The following is a 26,724-nucleotide window of genomic DNA, read 5'->3' on the forward strand; positions in this document are numbered from 1 at the left end:
ATTAAATTGCTAGAAGTAAAAGCTAACATTGGGTTATAAAAAAACTGCATTGCTGCCGCGTGATTTAAACATCACCACCACTAAGCCTCTTACTACACAATTACAATACCTGTTCTCTGTAAATTGATCAATCTACAAGTTTGACAGTTGGAGTTAGAATAGTTTGTAACTAAGGTAAAGAAAGAAAAGAACTGTGTTTCGTTGTTTCTGAAACACTGACAATACACATCTATTCTATCTATTCTATTCTAAGCTTGATGAAAAAATGTTTCCATTGTAAATCAAAATTATGAAATAGAAAGTCAAAATTATGAGACAAAATGACAAAGTTATGAGATAAAAAGCCAGAAATAACGAAGTAAAAAGTCAATATTATGATGTAAAAAGTCAAAACTATGGGGTAAAATTATAATGACTTTTTTAATGTCATAATTATTTAGGCAAAATTTTTCATCATTCTTTTGTCTTTACCTGACATGTGTCAACATGTGCCACACCAACTGTGTGGGTGGTCAGGTTTGGTTCTGTATGAAAACGTTTCTAAATCTCATTACACTAAAATTATGAATCATTTGTGATTACAATAATGGTTGCTGGTAATGTAATAATGACCCCCACTGATGTATTATTTAACTGCTTTCATGATGATGATGTTTATTCATGATCATTTCCACTGTGTCCTATCATTAATATGTTGAAGGAACCGCCTCCCCCCCGTCCCTCCACCGACTGCGATCATTAAAATTTGATCGACCAGTGCGGTACAGCAAATTACGCATGCGCACAGCGAGCTGCTAGGCTTCTAACTGGCGCATGCGCACTTACAAATCCCCAGAACCAGCAGCAGCGGCGGTAGCTCAGGTCAGTCAGTCCAGTCAGCAGTCATCCACGCAACTATCTATATTCCCTTTTCTTAAATTAGCCACTTTAAGCTTCGCGATACCGCCCCCAATTTCAGCGTCGGTACGGAGCCGCCAGGCCGGGACAGAGACGGAGAGAGAGGCCTCGGCCATGGAAGCGCTCGGACCCGGTAAGACATTTAAAAAAAGAATCGAAGAGCCGTTAGCAGCGGGGAGAGCGAGCCGTGTGTGGGGCGCGTGTGCGCTAATGCGTCGCTTCACTGGGGGCCGCGGCTGCAGCGGAGGCCTCCGACGTCCTGACGGGAAAACAAACCGAGGCCCAGCCCGTGTGTCTGTGTATATGCGTGTGTGTGAGTGTATTTACACCGAGCGGGGACCCACGTTTTCCGACTCTCCGCGGACGGTTGGGGTTTTAATCGGGTATCCCGTCATGTCTGCGCGGTTTTATTTATCGGAAGCACGCACAAGCCCGTCGTGTCGGGGCTGGCATTGTGTGAGTGGGGATTTAACTAGGACCTTCCTTCCTCCTTCCTTCCGCGTCGTGGTGTGTTTACGTTGATGTTTGTTCGCGATGTGTTTTTTCTTCTCGACCTCATTTCGACACCGAAATCGCGCAGTTCTGTCGAAATTTGACAGAATATCGCACCTGTGTCAAAGCCGTGGCACCTAGAAAAAAAAATTGTACCATCGCCATCAGGAACAGCGCGTCTCCTCGGGGCTGCCCGCGTCCAAGATGACAGCGATGGGTGGGAAAAAAAACAACATAAACGCCAATAAAACACATGTTAATAGCGTTGAACGAGCAGACGTGCGTGTTTTGCGGCTGTTTTTTTCACGCCAGTGTGTGAGGCTTCCGCAGGGATGAATGGCGCTTTTTTTTCTTTTTTACAGATTGTGTGGGCCAGCTTCACATTATTCATCTCCTATATGATAACAAAGGCACTTATATTGCAGCGATGCGGTGATAAAGCATGCGGAGGGGGGAAACCCACCACACACCTGTACACCCACTGATACGATGCCTTTGTGTTGGCTGCAGCACGCAAAATGTGTGTTTACCTCGCTTTCTTCATTATATTCGCGAAATGCACCTTTACATACACGTGTAATTGAATGCAGCTTGCAGAGGAATCAGTGAAGCAGTTGTTTTTTGTGTGTGTTGAATCCACACAACATGCACTAGAAGCAAAAGGTGGTGACATTGGGGGAAAACATAGATGCATAATTTAAAGGGGGGGGGAATTTGCCCAGCTGCAGTATTTAAAAATAAATGTTGGACATATGCATGATGATGATTGTGTGTGTGTGTGTGTGTTTGTGTGTGTGTGTGACTGCAGGAATGATTGGAGATGACAGTATTATACAACCAGCCACAGGTGTGTCTGTGTGTGTGTGTATATGAGCCAAGACTGCCTTATTGTCACACTTAATCAGTGTAAACCTTGATGACAGCAGCTGCAATATGGCCAGTATTACCAGATACTAACTGATACTCACGAATGTTTCATAAATGTGGATACAGCTTTGGGATTGCAGACTTTGATAAATACAGATGTGTTTTTTGTCTGTCTAGCACCAGTGACGGGCCTTTCCCGCTCATAATAGCCTGCAGTAGCATGCATCTCTATGAGAGTCTTGTGCAACAGCTGTATTAAGTGATTTCCATGCTGACAAACAAGATCATGCAGTTTCAGTTCTTCAGTCAGTAGAGTAGCATCAGGAAACTCTTGTTGTATTGCTTTTTTTTTAGACCTGATATTTGACATAACATCCAATCCTGTATAAGTAAGAAGTCTTCACATTGCAATTTTTAATGATAATAAAAAAAAGTCATTTGTTAGCTTCCTTTCGTTGAGTTGTAGAGGATTTCCTTTAGATACACATACACACGACATGACTTCATTGTGGTTGGAAATCTTAAAGCAGAGCCGCCCCCCGAAGGTTGTGATGAAAGACGAGGGTCTTCACAAAGAAGCTTGTTTGAGTGGTTGTTTTGATTCTTTCTCAATTCATGAAGTGCGACTGTTCAAGTGGCGTTCAGATGCAAACAGTGGGCACTAGAGCCCAACCAGTTGACCAGTATATCAGCAGGTGTACGTTTGTTGCCCAGTGTGACAACTTTCTGTATCAGAAAACGATGCTTGAAGTGATTTATAGTTTTGAATGTAGTTTACTGCTTCAGTTCAGACAATTAAGTTATTGTTAAGTTATCTGTAGTTGTAACATATTTTATCGTGTGTATCAGTCAATATATTGATATCAGAATGTTTTACCTCCCAATATCAGTGTTGAGTCAACTCCAAAAACTACATATCGATCAGGTTCTAAAGATGATATCAGGTCAATAAAACCATAAACCTAACTGGAAATTGGAGCAACCACAGGCATCTTTTTTTGTATTCTGATCTCTGAAATAAAATTGTAAATATCATTGTGTCGCCGGCAACATATACACCAATACAGATGTATCAGCCAATGATATGCAATAGTTGGCAGAAATTGAAGCAGGATGTGATGGCAAAATAAATGCCATTATTCTGACACATATTGCAATATGGTTCACAGCTGGTGAGGATTATAATTTTTAAGCGATTTTAACTGAAAGATAAACTGTTAAAATAATGATGATGTGATATTTGTTGGTGACTCTACCAAACAAATATGTTTTCTAACATCTGGAATACAAATTTTGTAGTGCAGGGCATCTGTGCGACAGCACTACAGTACCTCAGTGTAATAGGTCTTCATCACACATTTTACCTTTTTTATCTAAATATTTTGATATTGCACTTCGACATTTTGTGATTTCCATATTATGTTGATTAATTAAGCAGTTTTAGCACACAGATTGTCACAGGAAAGACCTATATTCAAGTCAGTTCGAACTAAGTGGTGTGAACTGAGGCAAAGATGAGGCTACTTGGGTTGTATCAGCGTCAGTGAGAAATATGTGATCATCTTGAAACACATGACTCCACTTCATGAATGATAAAGAGACGGGGCAAAAAAGAAAAAATCCCGGAGGAAAATTTGGGAATGTTTCAGGACAGTCTCAGTGTGTTGTGTGTTAATTCAGCAATCATATGTACTGCCAGTCGTGACAAGCATCCATTGGCTGATTAACATGGACTGCACAGGTGAAATACTGTTTGAGCCGTGTTTTAACTCGGCTCTTAAAGTCAAAATGAGCTGCTCCTGGAGAGTTAAACATTCTCCACACTGAGGGTGGGATATTCCCTCCTTGTGAATGGCCCTTTCTCAGTACTTCTACTTTTCCACACTCGAGTGTTGTACCTTAATCCAGGTGATTTGCTGGTGCGGGCGTCAGTGTGCTCCCTGCTCAGTGCAGTTTGTCTCTGACTCATCACCAGGCCAAGCCATCATCCTCATGCTTAGCTTAAGCCCAGCTGTCTCACTGCTTGATCACACCGTGGTTACCAGGGACACACGTAGCATTAGTGGGCGCCACGGTGCACGAGTAGCAAACCGTTAACTATGAATATTAGTGCACCACTCACGATATATTAATGGATATAAAATGTTGGATCAGTGAAGAGATAAATCGGGAAGGTGATAATCTTTGTGCCGTGTTGTGTTGCTCCGTGAAGATGCTGGCGATCCAGTCGGAGCCAAGCTGGAAGACACACTCCGACTACTTAAGGAGCAGAAAGACTTGTTGGCCTCTGGTGCATCTGTCATTTTCTGTGCCAGGAAAAGCTAATTTCACTTCCTCTGTGACTCAAACTAGATGCAGCTCTGTCTGACTTGGAGCAGAAGCAGAAAATTATGGAGGAAGCGTGCTTGATGAGTTGTTTAAATTGGGGCCTGAATGCCACTTTTGATAAGCCAGTATCAGGTCTCTCTGTGGGATATTTTAGCTCTATTTAACATGTTTTATTGATTACTTATCCTGTCAGAAATCACACTTTTCATGCCAAAACGTAATACTCGCATACTTCAATAATGCACAACAAGGACTGTGTAAAACAAACCATTTGCATTGAAAATATACATTTTAAAATCAAGTTTTATTAATGAACACTGAAATATACTTGTGGGATTCATTCAGATGACAAAAATAATCACATTTATGTCTTTCATTCTGTAGTACTGTGAAATGTCGGTAGGTCATGTGATGTTTTTCTTGAAATTTCCCATATTAAGAGCTTTTCGTGAATTTTTCATGCTCGCTTCCCTGAGACCATCTTGTCCAGGTTGGGGCACTAAAATATCCTCATTTACATGAATTTAGGCCAAGCCGTGTGTGTGTGTGTGTTTTTTTTTTTTGTTTTTTTTTGCTAAGAGACGGTATAAATACTGAAGTGACCTCATGTTTACCCAAAGCACTACTCTTGTTCCTTATTTCTGTACCAATCTGTGTAGGTTTTTGTTTTTAAGCAATTAAGTTGGAGCCAAGAAAGATAAATCAATGACTTGATTTCTACAAGCAAAGAAGTGTAAAATGCCAACCTGTCTGTGATTTCAGCCTCTTGAAAGGAATTTTAATGCATTTCTATTTTTGAATATCTTCTAGTTTTAGACTGATGCTCCAACAAAACGACATTTGAGGAAGTTGCCTTTGGCCTGTCTTCTCTGTTTTTTGATGTTTGACTAAATGCTCTAATCAGAATAATCCTCAGTTGCAGCCCTGCTTTTATCTTCTCCACTGTTTGTTCTTTCACTTCAATGAGCCAAATACATTTGTAGCCATTCCCAAATTCACTTGTTGCCATTTTGGTTTGCACGGATAAAATAACCGGCGATGTTGCTGAATGAAGAAACTCAATTAGAGCTGAAAGGACTGGTCTGTTTATCGAGCAGTTTATTGATGGGAAGTTAATCTGCAACTATTTTGCTAATCAAATTAATCATTCCGGCTTCCCGTTTGTTGGAATGTGTTGCCTTTCTTCATCTTATGTGATATTAAACAGAATATCTTCTGGCTGTTGGTCAGACAAACAGGCGATTTAAAGACACAAGCTTCAGCTCAAGGAATAATTTCTCAAGGACATTATACGCACTCCAATAATTGAGAAAATAATTGTCACCTGCAGACATAAAAACCTTGTGGTTTGTGGTGTTGACTGTGGTTAGCAGTGGAGGGAAAGGTGGGCTCGGGCATCTCATGTTGAGACACACACATTGCTAAGTGTAGCAGTGTGGCAGCTGAGGAGGTTTATATATAGGTACCGCTCTGTTTTTGGTGAAAGTGGGAGAGGAAGAACTCGAACACACTGAGCCTCTCACACATTAGGGGGTGGGCGATCAGGCCAGAAAGCAGTTATCACGATTTATTTAATCTCAATCATGATCCACAATTTTAAATGCACTCAGTGTTCTCAATTTTTTTTATTTGAATGGCCTAGACCATAGCTAGCTTTGAGAGAGCCTATGAATTTCTCTATTTGTACCATTTAAAACAGTATGCTGCATTAAAGACGGTTCATTTTTGATGCAGTGTAGTCATGTTGCATTGTTTACAATACGGGGAAGAAGTAATTGGTCCAATCAGCTTACACATTTATTTGGCTACATAGCTCTCTTGGGTTGTTCATGTGGTGCAGATCTGCTGGCTGGTAATGGGACTTTAAATAGGAAAAATAGATTCCTTCAAGATTTAACACGTCAAAAAAAGAGGGTATCTGCAGCTCTTAATCTTAAAAGTAGTTACATTTTGTTTCCTCAAAGAGGGTTTCGAAGGTAATAAAAGGCATTAAGTGCAATTTAACAATTTAATTTTTTTTTTTAACAAAGATACCAAATGTTCTTTGGTCTCTGCTTTGCCAGGTTTAGCTGCTTTTGTCTAATTTTTGTATCCTTAACATAAACTTAATATTTGCTGGTTTTGGCTTGTTGTTCACATTTCAATCTTAAATCGATATGAAAACAAATTTAAGTTGTAACATGAATCACCTCGTAGTCATCTTTTGTGATTGGGTGAAAGAGGTTTTGACTCAGCTTTGTGCTAATTGTTGTGATAATAGTTGGCAGTTGTGGTATTATATCCCGATTACTTGTCCATCCCATGTACAAACAACAGGGGACAATGTTTCGTGTAGACATATATCTTCCTGCACGCACCATTACCACGGTGCACCAAAATGGAGGCAAATGCCTGCTCTTGAATTGGTATTGAATTGCAGTGCACTTGAAATGCTTTACTGTGGTTGTGAGACATAATGTAGAGAGACACACACACACACATTTCAGCTTGCAGCACAGCGTAGAACACTTGGTACGCCTTTTGTTGCCATCAGTAACAAGGCCAGTAGGACAAACGGGATTGAATCATCAGATGATTTTAATCCAAGTCGTGACAAAGAGAAGCAGACGTGCAACAACTAGCTTCTCATGGGACGTAGCTTGAAACTGTATCATAAACATATTGGTGTAAAAAAGCTGAATGATGGTATGGTCAAGCTTTATTTGTATGATAGACGAAGAGGAGGAGGAGGATTGGGGAGCAAGAAGAAGGGAGAAGGGGAGGTGTTTTGGGGCCCAGGCTAGATGAGGGCATGTTAGGGAGCGTGTTTTCAGGAAGCGATGGGGAGGGTCCCGATTGTCCGTGCTCTCGCGCTTCACTTGTTAACTGGAGCGTGTGGGTGCATGGAGTTCAGGAGGACCCCCACAGTCTCTTAGCTGTCAGTTGACAAAAGCATTGAGCAGCCTCTTCCAACCTCCATCAATAACACCAACTCAATGTTATTTTGATTTCATTTATATATGCATTTCTTTTCCTCTCCATTACAGGATCACTCTGCTTTTGTCCTGATGTAACTCAGCACAAAGAGGATTCTTCTAAGAGCATTTTTCTGACGCTTTGTCAGAGATCAAGTAAAATATGACGGACAGAGCAGCCATCACAGTGCCTCCTTCCCTCCATGTCAGTGTTTATTAGTAGTGTTGATATGTGAGAGGTCCATTGCTGCCCCAGGTCCTTTTTTTAACTGCAGCTTCTTATGCAGCCACACCTGCTTTGGTTACCTGTGTACACATGCGTGCGTATCCTATACAAGATGCATGTGTGCGGCGTGTACTGCGTGTAACGGTAATCCCAGACTCTGTGCGGCACCCCTCCATATGGCCCTGCTGCTGTCTGTCTGAGAGGAGCTCGGTCTTTGTCTCCGCATGAGGGGTGGGCGCCCCGTGTGTCTGGGTGGAGCTGGGGGGCGGACCGACAGATAATTGGAGGTCATTGTTTCGCCAACCCCTTGTTGACCCATGTAGGTCAGGGGCCGGAGTTGCGGATCAATCAAAGAGTGTATGCTGGCCTCAGAGGCCATTTCAGTGCATTCAAGCAGGTGTCACTGATGAGATGGTTTGCTACAAGCTTGGCGTTACGCCGCGCACATTCATCTTTGTGATTTGACATGTAATGCAAAGATAAGCGCCACCCTTTTGTTCACATAAAAATTAAACGCCAGACATGCTTTATTTGAAGCTTTAACCCATGAATTTCTTTAGAGTCTGATGACTGAGTGGGAGAGAGTGGCTCATGCAGGATTCAAACATTTTGACATGAATAAAGTTCCCGATATTCTTAACCAAAGAAGTGAGTTGTAATTCAACAACGTCAATAAATACCCTTGTTATTAGTGATGCACGATATGGATTTTAGCCGACACCAACATCTGTAACTAGTACTTCTCCTTGCCAATACTGATAAATTAACTGATTTAACGTTTTCTATTTTAAAAAAGTTTGTAGTCTGTAGTTTATGTCTACCTGAGGTTAAGAGAAGATAATATGTAGTGAGCAAATGTGGCAAAGGTTCTAATAAGATTTGTTAAAGCTTGTAGACTTTCTCTCCTGTTCTCTTAATCGCTGTAGAACATGTATTACACATTGCAATTGTACAGTCTTCCTCTGCAACTCTTGTAAAAAGCATTCACGCCTGAGGCCTCATGTCTGACTCTCTTACTGCGCTTGTTGCTTTCCTCTGTTTTTCTCTGTACTTACTGTTCTTTCTCAAACCAAAATTTAAAGATGCATACCACCACCTCTTGTTTTAGAGTGTGTAGATGCAGAGCTCTTGTTATTTGCTCCTCTAATTTGATGATGTAAAATTCCCAATATCGGACCAATATGATGAAATTCCTACTTAAACTCTAAGGTGGTGGTAATTCACACGTAGAAAGTCATGTAAAAAGGTACTTGTGGTAGATTTTAACAGTCTAATCACTCTCCTCTCTCTCTTCTCTCCAGGCCCTCCTGCCCCGACCTCTCTGTTTCAGCCTCCGCGGCGTCCCGGCCTCGGCACGGTGGGGAAACCCATCCGGCTCCTTGCCAACCACTTCCAGGTCCAGATTCCCAAGATTGATGTCTATCACTATGATATCGACATCAAGCCTGAGAAACGGCCTCGGAGGGTCAACAGGTAAATCAACTGGGTCTGATGGGTTTGAGCAGAAAAGGAGGCATTTTGTTTTACTGTAGTATTACATTGCATGATCCCTTTTTGTTTGTGTGTTTGTTTGTTTGTTTTTTTTTTTGCTTACTATCCTTTTGTCTCCGTCTCGTAGGGAAGTGGTGGACACCATGGTGCGGCACTTCAAGATGCAGATCTTTGGAGACCGACAGCCTGGCTACGATGGGAAGAGGAACATGTACACGGCACATCCACTGCCGATTGGAAGAGACAGGGTTGGTATTCCAAATATGAGGCCATGTCATCAGCTTGTATGCAGATTCATTTGTGTCTCTTCTTGAAAGGTCTGTAAATGTTTTTGTGATGCTGGAGAAGGAAAGAGCTGCAGTGGATTCATAATGATTATAAGACTTTCATTCACATTGTTGCTTGTGCAGTAATCGAGTTTTACATCAGAATTAAGTACATTTTCCCCCAGTTTTGGCCTCTTGGTGCTGACTCATCTTTTTGTCATTTAAAAGACAAACTGAGTCATCAAGGACTCTTTCTGTGCTGCCTCTCTTTTTCAAAGTAAGCTTTTAAAACAAGTATGTATTGCTCATCTCTGTTCTTCAATCCCTCCAGGTGGATCTGGAGGTGACCCTGCCGGGGGAGGGGAAAGATCAGACGTTCAAGGTGTCTTTGCAGTGGGTGTCTGTGGTCAGTCTTCAGATGCTGCTCGAAGCTCTTTCAGGTCACCTTAACGAGGTCCCTGAAGACTCCGTGCAGGCTCTGGATGTCATCACACGGCATCTGCCTTCCATGAGGTACCCACACTCATCACCTCTGCCTCTTCACGAATGCACATCTGTTGACAGTTAATACTTTTCATTTTTTATTTTTCTGTATTTCTCAATTTCCTGCTGTCTTGTGTCATCCTGATCAAATCTTATTGCACAATATAATTGCAGTGTTTGATGCCTTACTTTGGTCCAGTAATGTTGCAATGTGCAACACTCTTAACAGCTGAACCAAAAGACACGCCAGTCCTGACTTATCTGTGTCCAACTCTGAATTAATTTTAAAATGCCTTGACTTTGGTTTGGATATGACATCACACCAACAAATTGAAAGCTTTCTATGGGTTTAGTGTTTCTCCTGTGCTTTGGCTGTGTAACCAAGTTCTAAAAGGTTTGACAAACAGACTAATCAGTGTCATAAATTGGCTGATTATAGAAAATAATCCTGTGAACAAGTGGTGTAACGGAACTTCCTGTAGTTGATCCATTATCTGTTTGCGGATCAGCACGTGTGTGAACTGTGGTTTAATTGCAAAATGTAACTGTCTTAATCAGCTTAATTGTCTAAGATCTTAACAGACAATCCATGGAATATGTTCTTCCAGCTGGTAAGCACAACAGTGTAAAACCAACAGATATTTGAATGAAGTCTGGTGGACAAACCAGAATGCTAGCCAGTAATTAACTAACCAGTAATTTCATGAAATGTTACCTTTGACTCAAAACTGTGATGCGATCCAACCCTCACCATTTGTGATCCATTGCAGGACTTGACATTTCAAGAATCGAGGTGCTTTGAGTGGTGATTATTTGAGTCCCTTATTAGTCTGTTGTGTTTTTTATAATTTTTAATCAACAGGTATACTCCAGTGGGGCGTTCATTCTTCTCCCCTCCGGAGGGCTATTACCATCCTCTGGGTGGGGGCAGGGAGGTGTGGTTTGGTTTCCATCAGTCTGTCCGTCCTGCCATGTGGAACATGATGCTCAACATCGATGGTAAGACTTGATCGGAGCTGATCGACCTCAGCTGTGATTTATTGCATTCACGTACATTTTTCTGCTTCAGGATGTTATTTATTGTGGGTGTTAAATGATTAACACTATGTGAAAAAAACAGTTTTATTTACGCCATCTGCTGCATCCTTCTTTGTCAGGACTTGTCAAGAACAGTTGATACATTCCCTGTTAAATATGGAAACTGGCTTTAGAACTTGATCTTTTTCCAGCCAAAAAAACTTGAACCTGTCTCAACTTTTTGCTGCAGTTCTGTCCTGCTGTCAATCTCACGATTGTTACTATCAAACAAAGGATGAATTCCTCAGAGATATCAGATTCCTCCCTCATACTGAAATATTATAAACCAAGCAGAGTTATGGGATTTGATAAGCCTTTAAACTCCAATCTATTTCTTCAATTCAAACTTCCAGGATCGTATAGTCGCTCCTGTACCTGAAACTAAACATCCCCAACAATGCATACATTGGTCATTGCAGTTGTGCATTTGTCTTTTGTCTAAACAGCAGTTAAGTCAGTTGAAATTGTAAAACTCAGTATTTCACAAGGCGTTGTTGTGCTAACGACAGTTCCTGAATCCAAGAGTGAGGCAGATGTCCTCTTAAGACAAAGACCCAAAAAAATCAAACAATCTTCTTGTATGAGACGAAGACAGGAAGCTTACTGTCACATGATTAATACACACAACATCTTGTGTGTTACTTTGTCTGTATGAACTGATACTGACAAGAATCAGTGTATAGTTAGTCTTCTGGAAATTTTTTGAGCAGTTGATAGCAGCTGCTGATGAGATCAGGACTTTCATTACAGCATCAAAAAGGTGCTTCAAACCTTCTTGGGTCACTGCTTCAACCTCATTGACTTGTTTTTAGGTATTATTCTATGTGACTGATTCGCTGAATAACATTGCATCTGTTGTACCCCTCAGTGTCAGCAACAGCTTTCTACCGTGCTCAGCCTGTGATAGAGTTCATGTGCGAGGTGCTGGATATACAGAACATCAACGAACAGACCAAACCCCTCACCGACTCCCAGCGTGTCAAGTTCACCAAGGAAATAAGAGGTGAGCACTCAATACCAGCAGTAATGTTGACATTTACCAACCAGCAAAGCCGGACCAACATTAACAGACATGCACACATTAGATACACAAAGTCTGTGAGTCACTGTGTATCAGATTCACCAGAGAGATTACAGAAAGGTGTGGGCCTGAGGGCTCATGCATGTTGTAAGAACTAAAGAATCTACACCCACTGCCGACACGTTATAATGCTGGATACCCACTGCACATACACAAGGTTTGTAAGGTGCTGGAAATCCTTGAAAATGCTAGAATTTGAATGGTTTGAAAGGTAGAAATGTGCTTGTAGTAATCATCTGTTTTGAGTGAATTATCTCTATTGGCGTGGCCAGGTTTTATAACTTGAAACATGAAACTTGTGTGCAGCAAAAGCTGTTTGAAAATGTTTTGAGTGTATATACATATGTACGGTAATTTACCTCAGCTCCAAGGTGCTGGAAAAGCTTGAAAAAAGTCCTGGAATATAATTGAATATATTTCACCACGACTCTGAGATGTTGGGAAAAGCTTAAAAATCGTAAATTGTATTAAACAAGAAGGTTCAGGAACCCTTAAGCATTGTGTTTCTGCCTTTTGTACAGAAACTAGGCTGTCTCAAATAAAAAAAATATGACCATGAAATTCTCACACGTATTCATGACGGATCTCCTCAGGAGACCTGTGCTTTTTTCATGACTCAATTTTTATATGCGGGGGAAAAAAAAAATGTTATTCCAAGCAGCTCCAGTCTCTGTTTGCCTTCTTCAGTTCAGTTACACAAAGAACCTCCAGATAAACTTGACTGAATGGCATTTTTCAGATTTGAACCATACTCTACATTTTCTTTGACACGAGAGAGCGTACTAGTGTCCACGCTTTGAGACGGTTTGTGACAAACGTGTTAAGAGGAAACTGCAGAGCTGAAACACCATGAACCCAATTGTCTGCCTTGTCAGCATTCAACTTTATCACAGTTCTCAAAAATGTCAGTAAAGTAATGGAAAAGTGCACTTTTAATCCGACTCAATTTAATGATGTTAAAATACGAGATTGCAGTTGGTCTTCTAATGTTACTGCTTCATCACATCGTTTCTTGCATGTTTTTAAACAGGCTTGAAAGTTGAGGTCACACACTGTGGTCAAATGAAGAGGAAGTACCGTGTGTGCAATGTAACGCGCCGACCTGCCAGCCACCAAACGTAAGTGCTGCTCACTCATCACTTTGTTCACCCTTTTGCATCTGCAAGGGAAACGATGCATGTGTTGTGTGATCTACCAAAAAGTCACAACATAAGCTTTTAAACAATTAATCTAGCTTTGGTCATATTTTCCTCTTTTGTTTTTGCACAAATTTCGCCCACACTTTCCATGTCTTCACAGGTTTCCCTTACAGCTTGAGAACGGCCAAGCCATGGAGTGCACAGTTGCTCAGTATTTCAAGCAGAAGTACAATCTACAGCTCAAGTATCCACATTTACCCTGCCTGCAAGTAGGGCAAGAACAGAAGCACACCTACCTTCCCCTAGAGGTGAGAAAGAGGCTGTTTTCATGCTTGAAAATCAGTCTCTTAGTTTTATATAGACAAATAAAAGCCTTTTCATCTCCTTTTTAATCCAATGCTGTTCCTCCGTGATTTGTTTTGTTTAAGTAATGAAATGTTTCTTCTGCTCCTCCTGTAGGTCTGTAACATAGTAGCCGGCCAACGCTGTATCAAGAAACTGACAGACAACCAGACATCCACCATGATCAAAGCTACAGCTCGCTCAGCCCCCGACAGACAGGAAGAGATCAGCAGACTGGTGAGTGCCGTTTACCTCTCGGGGTGGTGATAAGAAAGGCAGCTGTTAGGCTGTTCACATTTGATATTACCATCAGGACCATAAACGCATCAGTTCACACCTGGCATTACACTGGTCGCAACATGCGTCTCGAGTGTCGTCTTGTGGTCAGATAACACTTCGCATCTCTATATGCAAATATACAGATGCATCACTTGAACTAAGCGATGCTACATTTTAAACGCAACGAAATAAATTTCTTCATGTATATCATTTGCCGAATTAACAAGATGGGCCAAGTAGTTAAGAATGTGCTATAGACAGCACTTCACAAAGATCATAAAGTTTCTTCTAATGCAGCAAATCTCAAATCTCAAAATCTCAAAAAGTTTTTTTTAAAGGAGGCTGGGGAGTTGCTCCACAGATGACACAAAAGTGACCTGTATTAGTTACTGTGTAAAATTTGACATATTTACCATCAATAATATGATGTTTTCTTGCATGAATTTGTGCAAATGGTAGAATCAGTGTGTGTTGGGAGGTTAGACACACTTTGACATGGAGCAGGCAGGCTGGTACAGCATTGCCTTGACACAATGACTCTTTATACATGGAAAGAAAAAGCTTGATGTTTTGAATTTGATGCCAAATTTACAAGAATGCTCGAATGATTTAGATTTGCCATAGCTGTTTCACAAAGCTTGTCCTCCCTCAGCAACTCTTTAAATCACACAATTTGTAAGGGAGTCTGGCAATGATGGGGTGAAAAGTTCAATGGTTAGATATTCCTTTGTTTTCAATCCTTTTCAATTCTAATTTCATCATCTGCCCTTTACCGTCTCCTGCTCAGGTCAAAAGTAACAGCATGGTCGGGGGCCCGGACCCTTACCTGAAGGAGTTTGGCATTGTGGTGCACAATGACATGACGGAGGTGACAGGCCGTGTTCTCCCAGCACCCATGCTACAATATGGGGGCCGTGTGAGTACAGACACCGGAAGGGACTGTGGCAGGGTGAGTACTGGGGCATGGGCTGCACTCTTGGGGGCGCAAGCCAAACTGGGGCCACACAGGGTGGAGGGAATCACAGAGTGAATGCTGGGACATGGGGGCAAGATGCAGGTTGACTTCTGAGTAAATTTGAGATTAAAAACTGTTGCTGTTTGAGCTCATGCTTTTTGACTAAATTATATAGAGTTGCAAAGTGGGAGGAGGTATTTTGGGCACCTTGTGGTTGCGAAACAAAAGTCCCATTCGTATCCCCGAAAGACCATATTAGATGACTCATAGTTTGAGATTCTACGGCTCAGATGGAAATCACATTCCCACGGTTGAGTCACCAGGATAGAGGATTTTGGAGCGTGTTTACTTCTGACATGTTTACAGACAAAATATAGGATAGTAAGCAGTGAGAAAACAACACAAATAGTCCAAAAAAAGGTGTAGACAGACTGAAGCCACAGCTTACAATGCCTGTGCTTTTAACCATCCACACAGTTGAACAAATGTGTTAGAAAATACCTGGTTGCTTTGAAAAGAACGTCACAGATAACCAGAGCCCTTTGAGGAGAGAGTTAGCTGCGAATACTGGCAGTATTAACTGCAAACTGCCAAACGACTGTCTGTACATCTGTCTCTCTGTATCCATGCATTTAAATTGCCCACTTCCTGGAACTGTCTGAAGTCTCTGTGAATCATGTGACTGTCAGCATTTTGAACTTCCGTTGTTGTGACTCTCTCTACTGAAGGGCTCCAGAGATATCAAACCATGCATTTACCACAACTCCCAAGGTGCATTTCTGCATGAAACAGACAATCACAGGGTTAAATTCTGATAATCAATTTAAATGAAGTTGTTACATAATTTCAGGTTAATTTTAAATTCAGCATCTCTGACGCAGTGCTTTGCTCTCAGCTGCACCGACGAAGCGTTTTGAACAACTCTGATTTGTGCCTCCGACTGGCTTCTTCTCCCTAGCAACAGTGGCCGAGGCTCATGGGTATTTTGAGCGTTTGAGGAATTCTGAGCGTCTGCTGTGCCAAACTGATGGGGAAAAAACATGACTTCTCAGAAATCTTGTTGTTAGCCATAACAGAAACCCCAAAGGGCGTCAAATTATCCTGATAACAGAGTCCCCTGTTTCTGTGTTAAGTAGAATAGAGGATGTCGTATATTTAAAAAAAAAAAAAAAAAAAAGAAAGATCCAATGGGGGGGGCAAGTACAAAGCTACAACTCCTCTGATTTTGCATCTCTATACTGATTTGAATTAATTCAGGTGCTTACTGGATGTAGCATTTAACTTGAATTCATGGACACCCATAAAACCTGGAACTTGCCCCATCTTATAACCCTGCAGTGAATCTCTGCGGTCTGTAAAGTGCATCTCTTTTAAATACTCTTCCTTCACTGACGCATCTTCTCTTAAGTGTATAAATATGTGAGTGCACATGAAAGCTTGGCCTTTCAACTGTTGTATTCAGTAGAGCAGTAGATTGTTAGTGGAGGAATTTGAGATGAGGAGCAAGTCACTCCAGACTGCTGAGATTCACCTCTGAATCTCAAATCAGCTGTTTAGAGAAATTTGATTGGACAGTGTCGTTGGAGGATTTTTGAGCAGGTCCTGAAAGAAAATCATTTGCACCCAACATGTCAAGAGAAGACATAACTGGGTGCGTTTTTTTTCAGCCTTTTTATTTAAATGTCTTTTACATAAATAGATGTCTTTTACTCGTACAATACAGCCTGGTTGTTGGGCGTAAGAAGCTGATTTGGGATTCAAGGATTGTGTAAGAAGAGTGAATGTGCTGCCAACAGGAGAACCATAAGACTCAGAGCCACCCAGCATTAACGTTAGTCTTTTAGACCAACTTTTAAAGCCCTTGGAGTCAATGTGACTTTATCGTTCAAGTGAAAAGGTTAATATAAATACCACAGGTGCTGAAATAAAACACCCCATTCAGAGGCAGCGAATGATGCTGCAAGGATATGATGAAACTTTAATGATCCCTGTGGGGAAATTTGTTTCAGTGCATGGGGCAGCCTTTTCTTAGACTCTCTGCTTCATTTACGATTGTGCTTCTCTGAAATGCCCTTATGAGCCGGTGCCAAGCTTAAATCCCTTTATTGGCTCCCTGAACTATACGTTGGTTAATTTACCCAAGATCCTATCACAACAACACTCTCTCTCTGAAAGGTTTGGCCTATTGCCAGTTGGGATATCGGGTCTAATCGGCTTCCACTGAAATGCCTTTAAATGTAGACTGCAGGCTTTTCTTCATTGGAATGAATCGAATGCACACACCGTCCCTTTTAAAACGACATGCTGGTGTTTGTGCACACAAAACTACATCCAAGTGTTTTATAGACGTGTGAGATGGGGAGAAGCAGCAGTCTGTTTCAGATGAAGCGTGCATAGTGATGAGGTTTTCATCTTACTGACAAACCTGTAAGTCATGTAACTGTGATCATGTTGAAGTTATTTTACTTGAGACAATGTTACAATGAGACGGAGACACTCTTAACGTTTCTTTGCGTCCAGCTCTCGGGTAGTTCATTGTGGTCACTTGTTTTAGAGAATAAAAGCTCCTAATGGCCTTTCGCAAATCTCGTTAACTTAATTGAAAGCCACTGCTCTTTGAATTTGTATTCACAACCACGCTCGAAGTGGGAGCACTCACCTAATGATGTGCCCTTGAATAGATAGACTAGACTTGTTCGTTGTTCATGTCAGGACTCCTGATACGGGAAGCTATAAAACCAAGAATATTTATGTGAAGGGAGCGTTATTTTTAAAGAAGTCTCTGCAATGCTGAACATAGACTGTGTACATACAGTTAAGAAGACTATTTAATGAACAGAACATCATTACATGGTGAACTTTTATGATTCAATATTTAGATTTTCACATTTGTAGGCATTGTGTTTGTCTGTATGTGGTAGAAAAATCAAACGTGTGTGGCTGTACTATCTGTTGTATTGGCTCATCCAATCGGTGAGTTGACTAAGAGAGTAGGGACTCTCTCCGCAGAACAAAACCGTGGCCACGCCCAACCAGGGCGTGTGGGACATGAGAGGGAAGCAGTTCTATGCCGGCATCGAGATCAAGGTCTGGGCTGTGGCCTGCTTCGCCCCACAGAAACAATGTCGAGAGGACCTGCTCAAGTGAGTTGTGGAATCAAACTGTTTTGTGTGTGTACTTATGGACTTAAGGATGAGGGATCTGTGGCTCCAGGTATGCTGATGTCGGTCCCGTCACACTAAACTGTATTGAAAAGTGTTGAATATGTTCCTTGTTATTGGATGGTGCATCCTACTGACTTTGTTGATCCGTGGATATTTCCCCTAGCCCCACCCTGAGGTCCACAATTGTGGTTTTGACTGACCCGTAAATATTAAATGGACTGTAATGAGATTTGGTTCTGACATTCATGTCCTCCTCGGGAATAACTTTGGTGATAAATTACATTTTTCCTCCAGCCAAATCATACATATTTTGAATTTGTACAATACTTGAGTTTATGATTGAGTATGTGCAGCCTCAGATGTGCCAGTTAGCAACTGTTAGCATGCAAACACACCAAACCACATTTTAAACATGAGAATAATCATGCCATTAACACTATATTATTTTTAAGGAGTTGCGTAAATGTTCACTACAGTGGACACTGTGCATTAACAGAATAAAACATGATGGTTGGATCCTCTTATTCTGAGGAAAACACTGGTCGTTGTGCACCAAGGACTATATTCTGCTTATTAGGCCTACATTTAGATATAATTTGAGGACCATTTTAGATATTGCTGTCTCATAAAACTAAGTTTAGATTATGTATTCAATTTAAATAACACAAAATAAGGCAGAATATACCCTGTGGTGCATTTAGTCGGTCGACAGATGTGTTGTCACACAGAAAAAACATTTATTTAACTGAAAAATAATTATATTTCCTGTCGTCTGGTTTTCTGAGAATAAAATGATTTGACAGTTATTCTAGATGGACCTGGTGCATCTCCTCTTTCCTCTGCTGTTTTTGAAGTTATGATGCCATATCTCAAAATGACAAACAGATACAAGATGGAATTGAGGACAAGGCTTTGGGGGTTCTGCCATTTGGTGGTTGGGACATGGCACTCCAAAAAGTGTATCAGTGTATCCTCACAAAGCAGTTAGTGAGGCTGTAGACACAGCAGTACCTGTAGTTACACTGGTCTTTCATATGTTAAATGTTTTTATCCCACTTTACATTTAACTTGATTAGATGTTGCTACTCATGTTAACGCTGCTGATTTTTCTAATGATTTTCAATAGGAGCTTCACTGACCAGCTTCGAAAGATTTCCAAAGACGCTGGGATGCCCATTCAAGGCCAGCCATGTTTCTGTAAATACGCCCAAGGAGCTGACAGCGTGGAGCCCATGTTCAAACACCTCAAGATGTCTTATGTAGGTCTGCAGCTGATTGTGGTCATCCTGCCTGGCAAAACACCAGTCTATGGTAAGAAAACCATAATGGTGAAATGAGGGAAAAAAGTGTTAAAGCTTTTCAGACATGACGATGAAAGGAAGAGGGTTACGTGTGTAGGATTTAAAGTCTTAAACTCAGTTATTTTCTGATGTTAATCCTTTTTCGTCTGCAGCTGAGGTGAAGCGGGTGGGGGATACTCTCCTTGGCATGGCAACCCAGTGTGTGCAGGTGAAGAACGTAGTGAAGACGTCCCCTCAGACCCTCTCCAACCTGTGCCTCAAGATCAACGCCAAGCTGGGAGGCATCAACAACGTCCTGGTGCCTCATCAGAGGTCAGAGTGGATTTTGTTATTTCACCGCTGCAGTCCAGAAAAGGAGTCTGGAATGCTTCTTGGCTTTGAATGGTGTAGATTGGTCAGATGTTTTTGGTAATCGTGAAAAACACTGAAAGTTTAAGTGATCATCTGAACAGTTTCATGAAATATTTTATTTTATTGGAATATATTTTGTATGATTTTGGATCTTTTTTTTTTTCTCACATAATTTTCTTCTTAGTCGTGCTGTTTCTTAACTGATAAATGATAATGATGTGTGTCCTGTCTGTGGTTCAGGCCGTCTGTGTTCCAGCAGCCTGTCATCTTCCTGGGTGCAGATGTCACACATCCTCCAGCGGGTGACGGGAAGAAGCCGTCCATTGCTGCAGTGGTGGGCAGCATGGACGGCCACCCCAGCCGTTACTGTGCGACAGTGCGTGTCCAAACATCCAGGCAGGACATGTCGCAGGTAACATCGACTGTATGTACATTTAAATTTTCCTTCTATTGACCAACTGTGAATTTTTAACCTGTATTGATTGTGTAACTCATTTAGAATTAGTCTGTTTTATTCAATACATCAATTTGACTTTGATTTATACTTCGTATTGATAATTTGAATCTGCACATGGACTTGTTGTTAATCGCAGACCATTGTAATGAAGTAAAAAGTGCAATATTTGCCTATGAAATGTAATGTAGTACATGTATAAAATAGCATAAAATGGAAATACTCAGTTACCTGAGGAAAAATACTTAAATTCTCCTACTGGTTTTAGACTGCCCCCCTGCTTTCTGAGTCTACATAAGTTGTTATTATCTGCTCCAGGAGCAACTCTTCAGCCAGGAGGTAATCCAAGACCTTACCAACATGGTGCGAGAGCTGCTCATCCAGTTCTACAAGTCCACGCGCTTCAAACCCACAAGAATCATCTATTACCGTGGGGGCGTGTCAGAGGGACAAATGAAACAGGTGAGAGAATCTGGCAAATTTCTGCCAGTTGTTTTTTTGCTTATTTCTTCAAAAATGTTGCCATTTTGTGATTTTAATCGTATGGAAAAGCAGCTGTGGTTCATTATGAGAGGATTCTTTTAAAACTTCCATTAAAAAATGAGTCTGCAAACCATCAAATTAAACAAATATGTGAAACAAACATGGGGAAGCAATATGCAGTATCTGTAGATGCCATTCATCTGTGTGTAATTTTTTTTTTGTTTTTTTGTATTGCATCTATCAGGTCGCGTGGCCGGAGCTGATAGCCATCAGGAAGGCCTGCATCAGTCTGGAGGAGGATTACAGGCCAGGCATCACCTACATAGTGGTTCAGAAACGCCACCACACTCGTCTGTTCTGCTCTGACAAAGCTGAGAGGGTCAGTAGGAGTTCAAGATATGTGGTATTTAACCACCCTCTATTGTACAAGACTGTACTGTGTGAGTTTTAACAGTCATTATTTTATTGATCACCGTCTGCAGGTCGGTAAGAGCGGTAACGTCCCAGCAGGCACTACAGTGGACAGCACCATCACACACCCGTCCGAGTTTGACTTCTACCTGTGCAGCCATGCTGGAATTCAGGTGAGAGAGAGAGTGACGCTCACACACTTGTCAGAGCTGAGGTTTGAATTTTTACTTTTCTCACCCCAGCTCTCCAAGTCTCTGGCAGATTTACACCATAGAACATAGAACAACATAGAAATTATGGTCACAATTCATTATTTCAGCTGAAATTGTCCTCAAGGGTACGACAATTTTGCTCCATGGTTACAGTGATAATGATGGGTAATGACACTAAATGCCATGATTTGGATGTTTCTTTGACCTATTTTTGGCTGTTATTTAAAGTGAGACCCTGACCACAAACAAAAATTTAAAAGATGGCTGTAGATAGTGAAAACAGACGTGGTATGTGCACATTACAGCATTTGTTTCTTGCTCCTAAGTTTGGCCATAAAAAATGTTCTGTCTTGTGCACTAGTGAGCTTGATACTGCACTTTAAGATATAAGAATTCCTGCTTCTAAAAAGAAATTAGGACCGATAAAACATGCCTCATGCTGGTTTGTCAGTTTAGCCAGTGAGTGAGTCTGTATCCCAAGCATCCCAATTGTTTGAGTTTTCAGACGTAAGCAGTGCATTTAGCTATTGTGAATTGGCTTGTAGTGTTTTGAACTGGAAGAAATAAACCATCCAGTCATGTACTGTATCTGAAAAGAGCCACTGTCGATCTATTTCTGGAAATGAATAAAAGATGGAGGCTGTATGTGTCATCAAGTAAACATAGTGCACATGGCGTGATTAGAAATAAGAACATGCTGTGTTCTTTCTCCCTTCAGGGAACCAGTCGTCCCTCCCACTACCACGTCCTGTGGGATGACAACTGTTTCACTGCCGATGAACTGCAGCTCCTCACCTACCAGCTGTGCCACACCTACGTCCGCTGCACGCGCTCCGTCTCCATCCCAGCACCGGCCTACTATGCCAGGCTAGTGGCTTTCCGAGCCCGCTATCACCTGGTGGACAAAGACCACGACAGGTGAGGCAGCACCGGGGACTCTGTGGGTTCAGTTTAGGGGCACAATTGACGTAACTTGTCTGAACCTGAGTTGGACCAAAGTCAGAGTTGTGTTTTCACAGCTGTCAGGTATTAAACGAACAGCAATTGTGTGCCTTCGGTGTTGTTACACTCGCACAACAACACAAACTGATTGAGACAGCAGTAGACCAGCAACTGACATGTTCAGTGTGGTTATAAATTAATTTTTTGTCAGTGGAGTCTGGTAGCTTAAGAGAGAGTGATACAACAGCTGTTTCTTGTTTAACAACTTGGAGTAATTGTCTGAGTCTGTCAGTGGCAGAACCACTTTAGTTTCACTTAATTTTTGAGTTGAAGCCATTGCAGGCTGTTTTCATGGCTGCCGACTAAGGTGATCCACTTTGAATGACTAATAGGAACCAAAGTCGTGAATTGGCAGAGACCAAAATGTGAGAATACAACGCAAATCTAAAGATATTTGCCACAGAATCCCACAGGAGTTGAAAGTAAAGTTGCATTACATTTCCTCTGAGTTCTGAGAAGTTGAAATTATCGTTGACTATTTTTGTCAATGGAGTCTTTTGGCTTTGTACAGTGATACAAAGTCTGTTTGTGGTTTGGCTGAAAAGATAATATTCTTTTACAACAAGGTCTATCTCTGTGTGGATCCATTCCATAATGTTGTCAGACACTTGAAATAACAATCTGAGGCTGCTGGTAGCAAAAACAAGCACATTTATTTGACTTTATATGACAGGTTCTTTTTGTCTTCAATGATTATGTTGCAGCCAGTCTACTGAACCGGTTCCAACACCTTTTTGTACATATTAGTCATTTAGACACCAAAATATGTGAAAATATGACCCATATTTAGAAATGATGCCACTAAAATCCCACACGCTGGTCTTTTATAAATGTTTCAAGTTGGCAGCTCCTGTGTTCCGAGAGGTAAAAATTAATATTTTTATGAATGGAGTCTGGTGGCTTTGAACAGAATGTTACAGCAGCTGTTTCTGGTTAATCACAAAGGATCTTATTCAACGTTTGAATATATTATACGGTTTATAAATACAAATCATTAGACAACAAAATATATGACAGTATGACTGGGTCCTAAAATATCAGAATTGCCCTTTATAAAAGACCCCGTTTGTCATTTGTATTTAAAAAAAAAAAAAGTGTACTGTATTCTGGTTTGGATTTGTTTGTTGAGCTGGGTTTCTGGTCTAGTCTTTTTGTCTCAGTAAGCACTTTATTTTTATAAGTGATAATATATGAAATAAAAAGGCCAGTAGAGGCTCATGTTTTTTCCAGAGGCAAGAGATTAAACCACTCACCCACTAGTACACGGCTCATGATTCCTGTTTTCATCCCTGCACCCTCTATTTCCTGCATTTTTGTGATGTGATATCTGCCCTGACAGTCAAAGTAAACTCTGACTTTCTCTGTCTCACAGTGCTGAAGGCAGCCACGTGTCGGGTCAGAGTAACGGACGGGACCCCCAGGCGTTGGCCAAGGCAGTTCAGATCCACTATGATACCCAGCACACCATGTACTTCGCCTGAGCTCGCGAGCACGTCAGCCAGTCCACCCGCGGATTCCCTTTTCTCTCTGTCTTTTTATCTCTTATTTGCCAGTCTCTCTCTCTATCTCCTCTTCTTCTCATCTCTCTTTCCTTGTAGTCTGTCTCTTTCTCTTCACACTCAGTCTACTCATTTTTCTGAATCTGCACCAAAGCGGCTCTTGGACGGGAAAAATCTGCTGCGACTCGATGTCCAGCAGGTTTTTGTTTTTAAAGGAACAATCTCCAACCAGCGTTCCCAATTGAGCCGCCTTTCAAACCAGCAATCAAGCACTGCGAACCCTGAGGGTTTCCAGTGTGCAAAAGAAAAAACAAACCATACACGCATACTACAAGTTGAGCCATTATTTTAATTTTTTTTTTCTATTTGAATGTCTGCACTCTTGTGTTTGTAAGATACACTGAGCAAGGGAGTGGATTGGCACAGTCTGTGTCAGCGCAGCTCTTTAGCTCTCCCAGCTAAGCAGGACTCTTATCTACTTTTACCTCAAAGCCCCTTTGGGCAAAATCTGTCACAAGGTCTTGGGTTTATTGGGTGGTGGGGAGGGAACTCTACAGGAAAAGAGACGGAGGGGAGTCGACCTTTTGAGAATGATATATATACATATATATATTTTCCTTTTTATGAGCGTGTGTTTTAACTTTTTCTCCTTTACCGTCTTTTACAAGCGAGGTGACCTGGGTGTCATGCCCATAAACTACTTTCCTCCCATCATAGCGAATACACAAGTCTTTGAGTGAATGTGTGTGTGTGTGTGTGTGTGCGCGCATCTCTGTATATACATGTACTGCTGTATGAGAGTGTGTTTGTGTGTGTGCATGCGTTTCATGGCAGGCCACTGAATTGTAAAGGGAAATCAAGGAGATAACTGCTGTAAATGCCTCAGATTTGTTGTTTTTATATTCACACATACAGTACATATAAGCATATATTTACATCTATAGAGCAACTTTGAGACATATGACTTAAACAGGCCTCGTGGAGGCCGGTGTGGGTATTTGTAGCAGTCCTGGTTTGCTTATAAATTGAAATGTTTTGAATTGCATTTCACTGCGAGCGCAAGTTTAGTGGGATTTGCACCTTTGTGCCTCAGAACACCGTTTTAATCCCAGAACAAAGGTGATTTAAATCATTTCAAGTGTAAGTGAAGTCAGGTCTGATGTGTAGCAGTAGTAACCGTGGTCTGGCCTGTGACTGGCTCAGCATTGGGACCTGTTAAAAAGGCAGAAGGCATTAAACGCAGAGCATGGTCTTATCAACCTTGCTTTCTGTGTGAGAAGCAGGATCTTATTTTTCTTTGGACCTGATTATTTGAAAGATTATATGACGACACGGCTGGACGTTGCTTTTCTTTTTCTTTTTTTTTTTTCTTTTTTTAGTAGTTTCAAGGGCCGGAAACCAACGTAGTTTTTTGAGGTCTCCCTTGTTAATACTGGCCAATTCATTGCACTGACCCGGGACGCTAGGCAAGCAACAGAGGGCACTCTCAATCTCTCGTACCTTTATGCATTTATACATACGAATCAACAAAGCAGATTTGTAAAAGTTTAATATAAGATGTTTTGTGGTTATCTTAAAAAAAAAAACCTGTTGTTTAGAATTAGTAGTTTACCATTGATGTTGTTGTTGTTGTTATCGTTGTTGTCAATGTTGTTACTATTGTGATGAAATTTTACGGTTGGCAGCAAAGCCAGTTATAGTTACTAGTGCGACTTCAGGAATAGACTTCAGTTGTTGAGCTGCAGGTTTAACGGGGTTAGAGCTTTGGGTTGGAACTTTCTTTTTTTTTTGTAGCATTCTGGTTATTGGTGAGAAGGAGCAGTAGGCCCCAGGATGGATGAATTCATGCTTCCTCTGTAGGTTTTTGAGGTAATGTGTAGCACTCCGACTGGTAGGACAGATCTGCCGCTGTGTACATCACTCAGGTGGTTTGGATCAGATAGATGGAGACAATCAGGGATTGTAATCAGAGTGAAACTAGATTAAGGGATTGGTTCAAAAACGGTCTGCGAAAGGCAATGAGTTGAATTTTTAGACTTTTTAAAAAAAACGGTTTCTATTCCTCTGTGTGTATTTGAAGTATACCCATCTTAAAGTCTCTATTTGACGGTGTTTGTTTCATATTTTTTATGCATTTTTAACACTGGATTAAATGAATTGACAATAAGCATAAGCACTGCCCTTGGACCCCCTGTACAAACACTCAGCACACTGTCCACCATGATATCTGGTGGCAGTTGCACAAATGGTGCCCCCTGGTGTTGGAGGGAGAGTTTTTGGAGGTAGAGGTCGACGTGCACGCCTCATCAGGGGGGGACAGCTCAGTGGAAGCCCTTTTGTAATAAACCACCCGTAAAGCAACAGGTTTACTATGAAATGAGTTTGAGCACCTGCCTGTTGGAGGCGTGGGCGTTGGCATCGGGGAACAGAGAAGCAGGAAGTGAGGGAGCAGCGGGGCGGGGGGATTGTGAGGGTGTCGTCGAGGCATTGCATGCAATAAGTTTTACTCTTTGCAGATCAATTTTTAAAAAACATGCACTAGTTTTACCAAGCCAAGCGGGCTGTGATTGAATATTCATCTGGCATCTCTAACGGGGAATGATTTTGTTTTATATCCTTCACAATATTAAACTCCAGTCAGATCAGTGATCACTCCCTGTGTTTTGTAACATTGCGAAGCAATATTAACCCAGTTCTAGTTTTCAAATGTGGAGAAACAAAGCTATAATTCTACTCATTGTGGTTGTTGGTCTACTCTCGCAAATTGTGTCTCTGTACTTTTTTAATTTTTTGTTATTTTTAGTTTATTTTATTTGCTTGTATCAATCAGTGGGAATGTGCATTTGGTGGAATAGTTATGTAGGCTTTAGACAATTTTCTTTTTAAAGTAACAAAGTGTAGACTTTGCTCGCCTGCATGCCAGAGTATTGTCCTTTTAAAAAGAAAAAAAAAAAAAGAAGAAAAAAACCT

At 41.2% G+C, this 26,724-nt stretch overlaps 1 protein-coding gene across 5 annotated transcripts; it reads left to right on the forward strand.

Annotated features, from left to right (window-relative positions):
- Positions 1-615: 615 nt before the first annotated feature.
- On the forward strand, positions 616-26,596 carry ago4 (argonaute RISC component 4). 5 transcript variants are annotated; one of them, XM_037092438.1, is made up of 20 exons: positions 844-861; positions 959-1,030; positions 9,066-9,237; positions 9,383-9,503; positions 9,853-10,034; positions 10,867-11,003; positions 11,950-12,084; positions 13,193-13,280; positions 13,462-13,609; positions 13,761-13,880; positions 14,710-14,871; positions 17,872-18,020; positions 19,168-19,352; positions 19,495-19,654; positions 19,934-20,117; positions 20,466-20,609; positions 20,875-21,009; positions 21,113-21,214; positions 21,972-22,171; positions 23,628-26,596. In XM_037092438.1, exons 2-20 carry the CDS (start codon positions 1,012-1,014, stop codon positions 23,734-23,736), a joined length of 2,652 nt encoding a protein of 883 aa, XP_036948333.1. In that variant the 5' UTR covers positions 844-861; positions 959-1,011; the 3' UTR covers positions 23,737-26,596. The 5 variants fall into 5 exon arrangements, with proteins under 5 accessions (XP_036948330.1, XP_036948329.1, XP_036948332.1 ...); XM_037092435.1 differs by having other exon boundaries at positions 616-1,030; positions 19,934-20,105; XM_037092434.1 differs by having other exon boundaries at positions 618-1,030.
- Positions 26,597-26,724: the final 128 nt, after the last annotated feature.

The sequence above is a fragment of the Acanthopagrus latus genome, chromosome 3 (assembly GCF_904848185.1).
Source record: "Acanthopagrus latus isolate v.2019 chromosome 3, fAcaLat1.1, whole genome shotgun sequence".
NCBI classification, from domain to species: Eukaryota; Metazoa; Chordata; class Actinopteri; order Spariformes; family Sparidae; genus Acanthopagrus; species Acanthopagrus latus.

Coding starts and splice junctions, on each gene's coding strand:
- ago4 (XM_037092434.1), top strand. CDS start 814: ATGCGCACTTACAAATCCCCAGAACCAGCAGCAGCGGCGGTAGCTCAG. Junction 9,238..9,382: donor CGGCCTCGGAGGGTCAACAG/GTAAATCAACTG, acceptor TCCGTCTCGTAG/GGAAGTGGTGGACACCATGG. Junction 12,085..13,192: donor GTTCACCAAGGAAATAAGAG/GTGAGCACTCAA, acceptor GTTTTTAAACAG/GCTTGAAAGTTGAGGTCACA.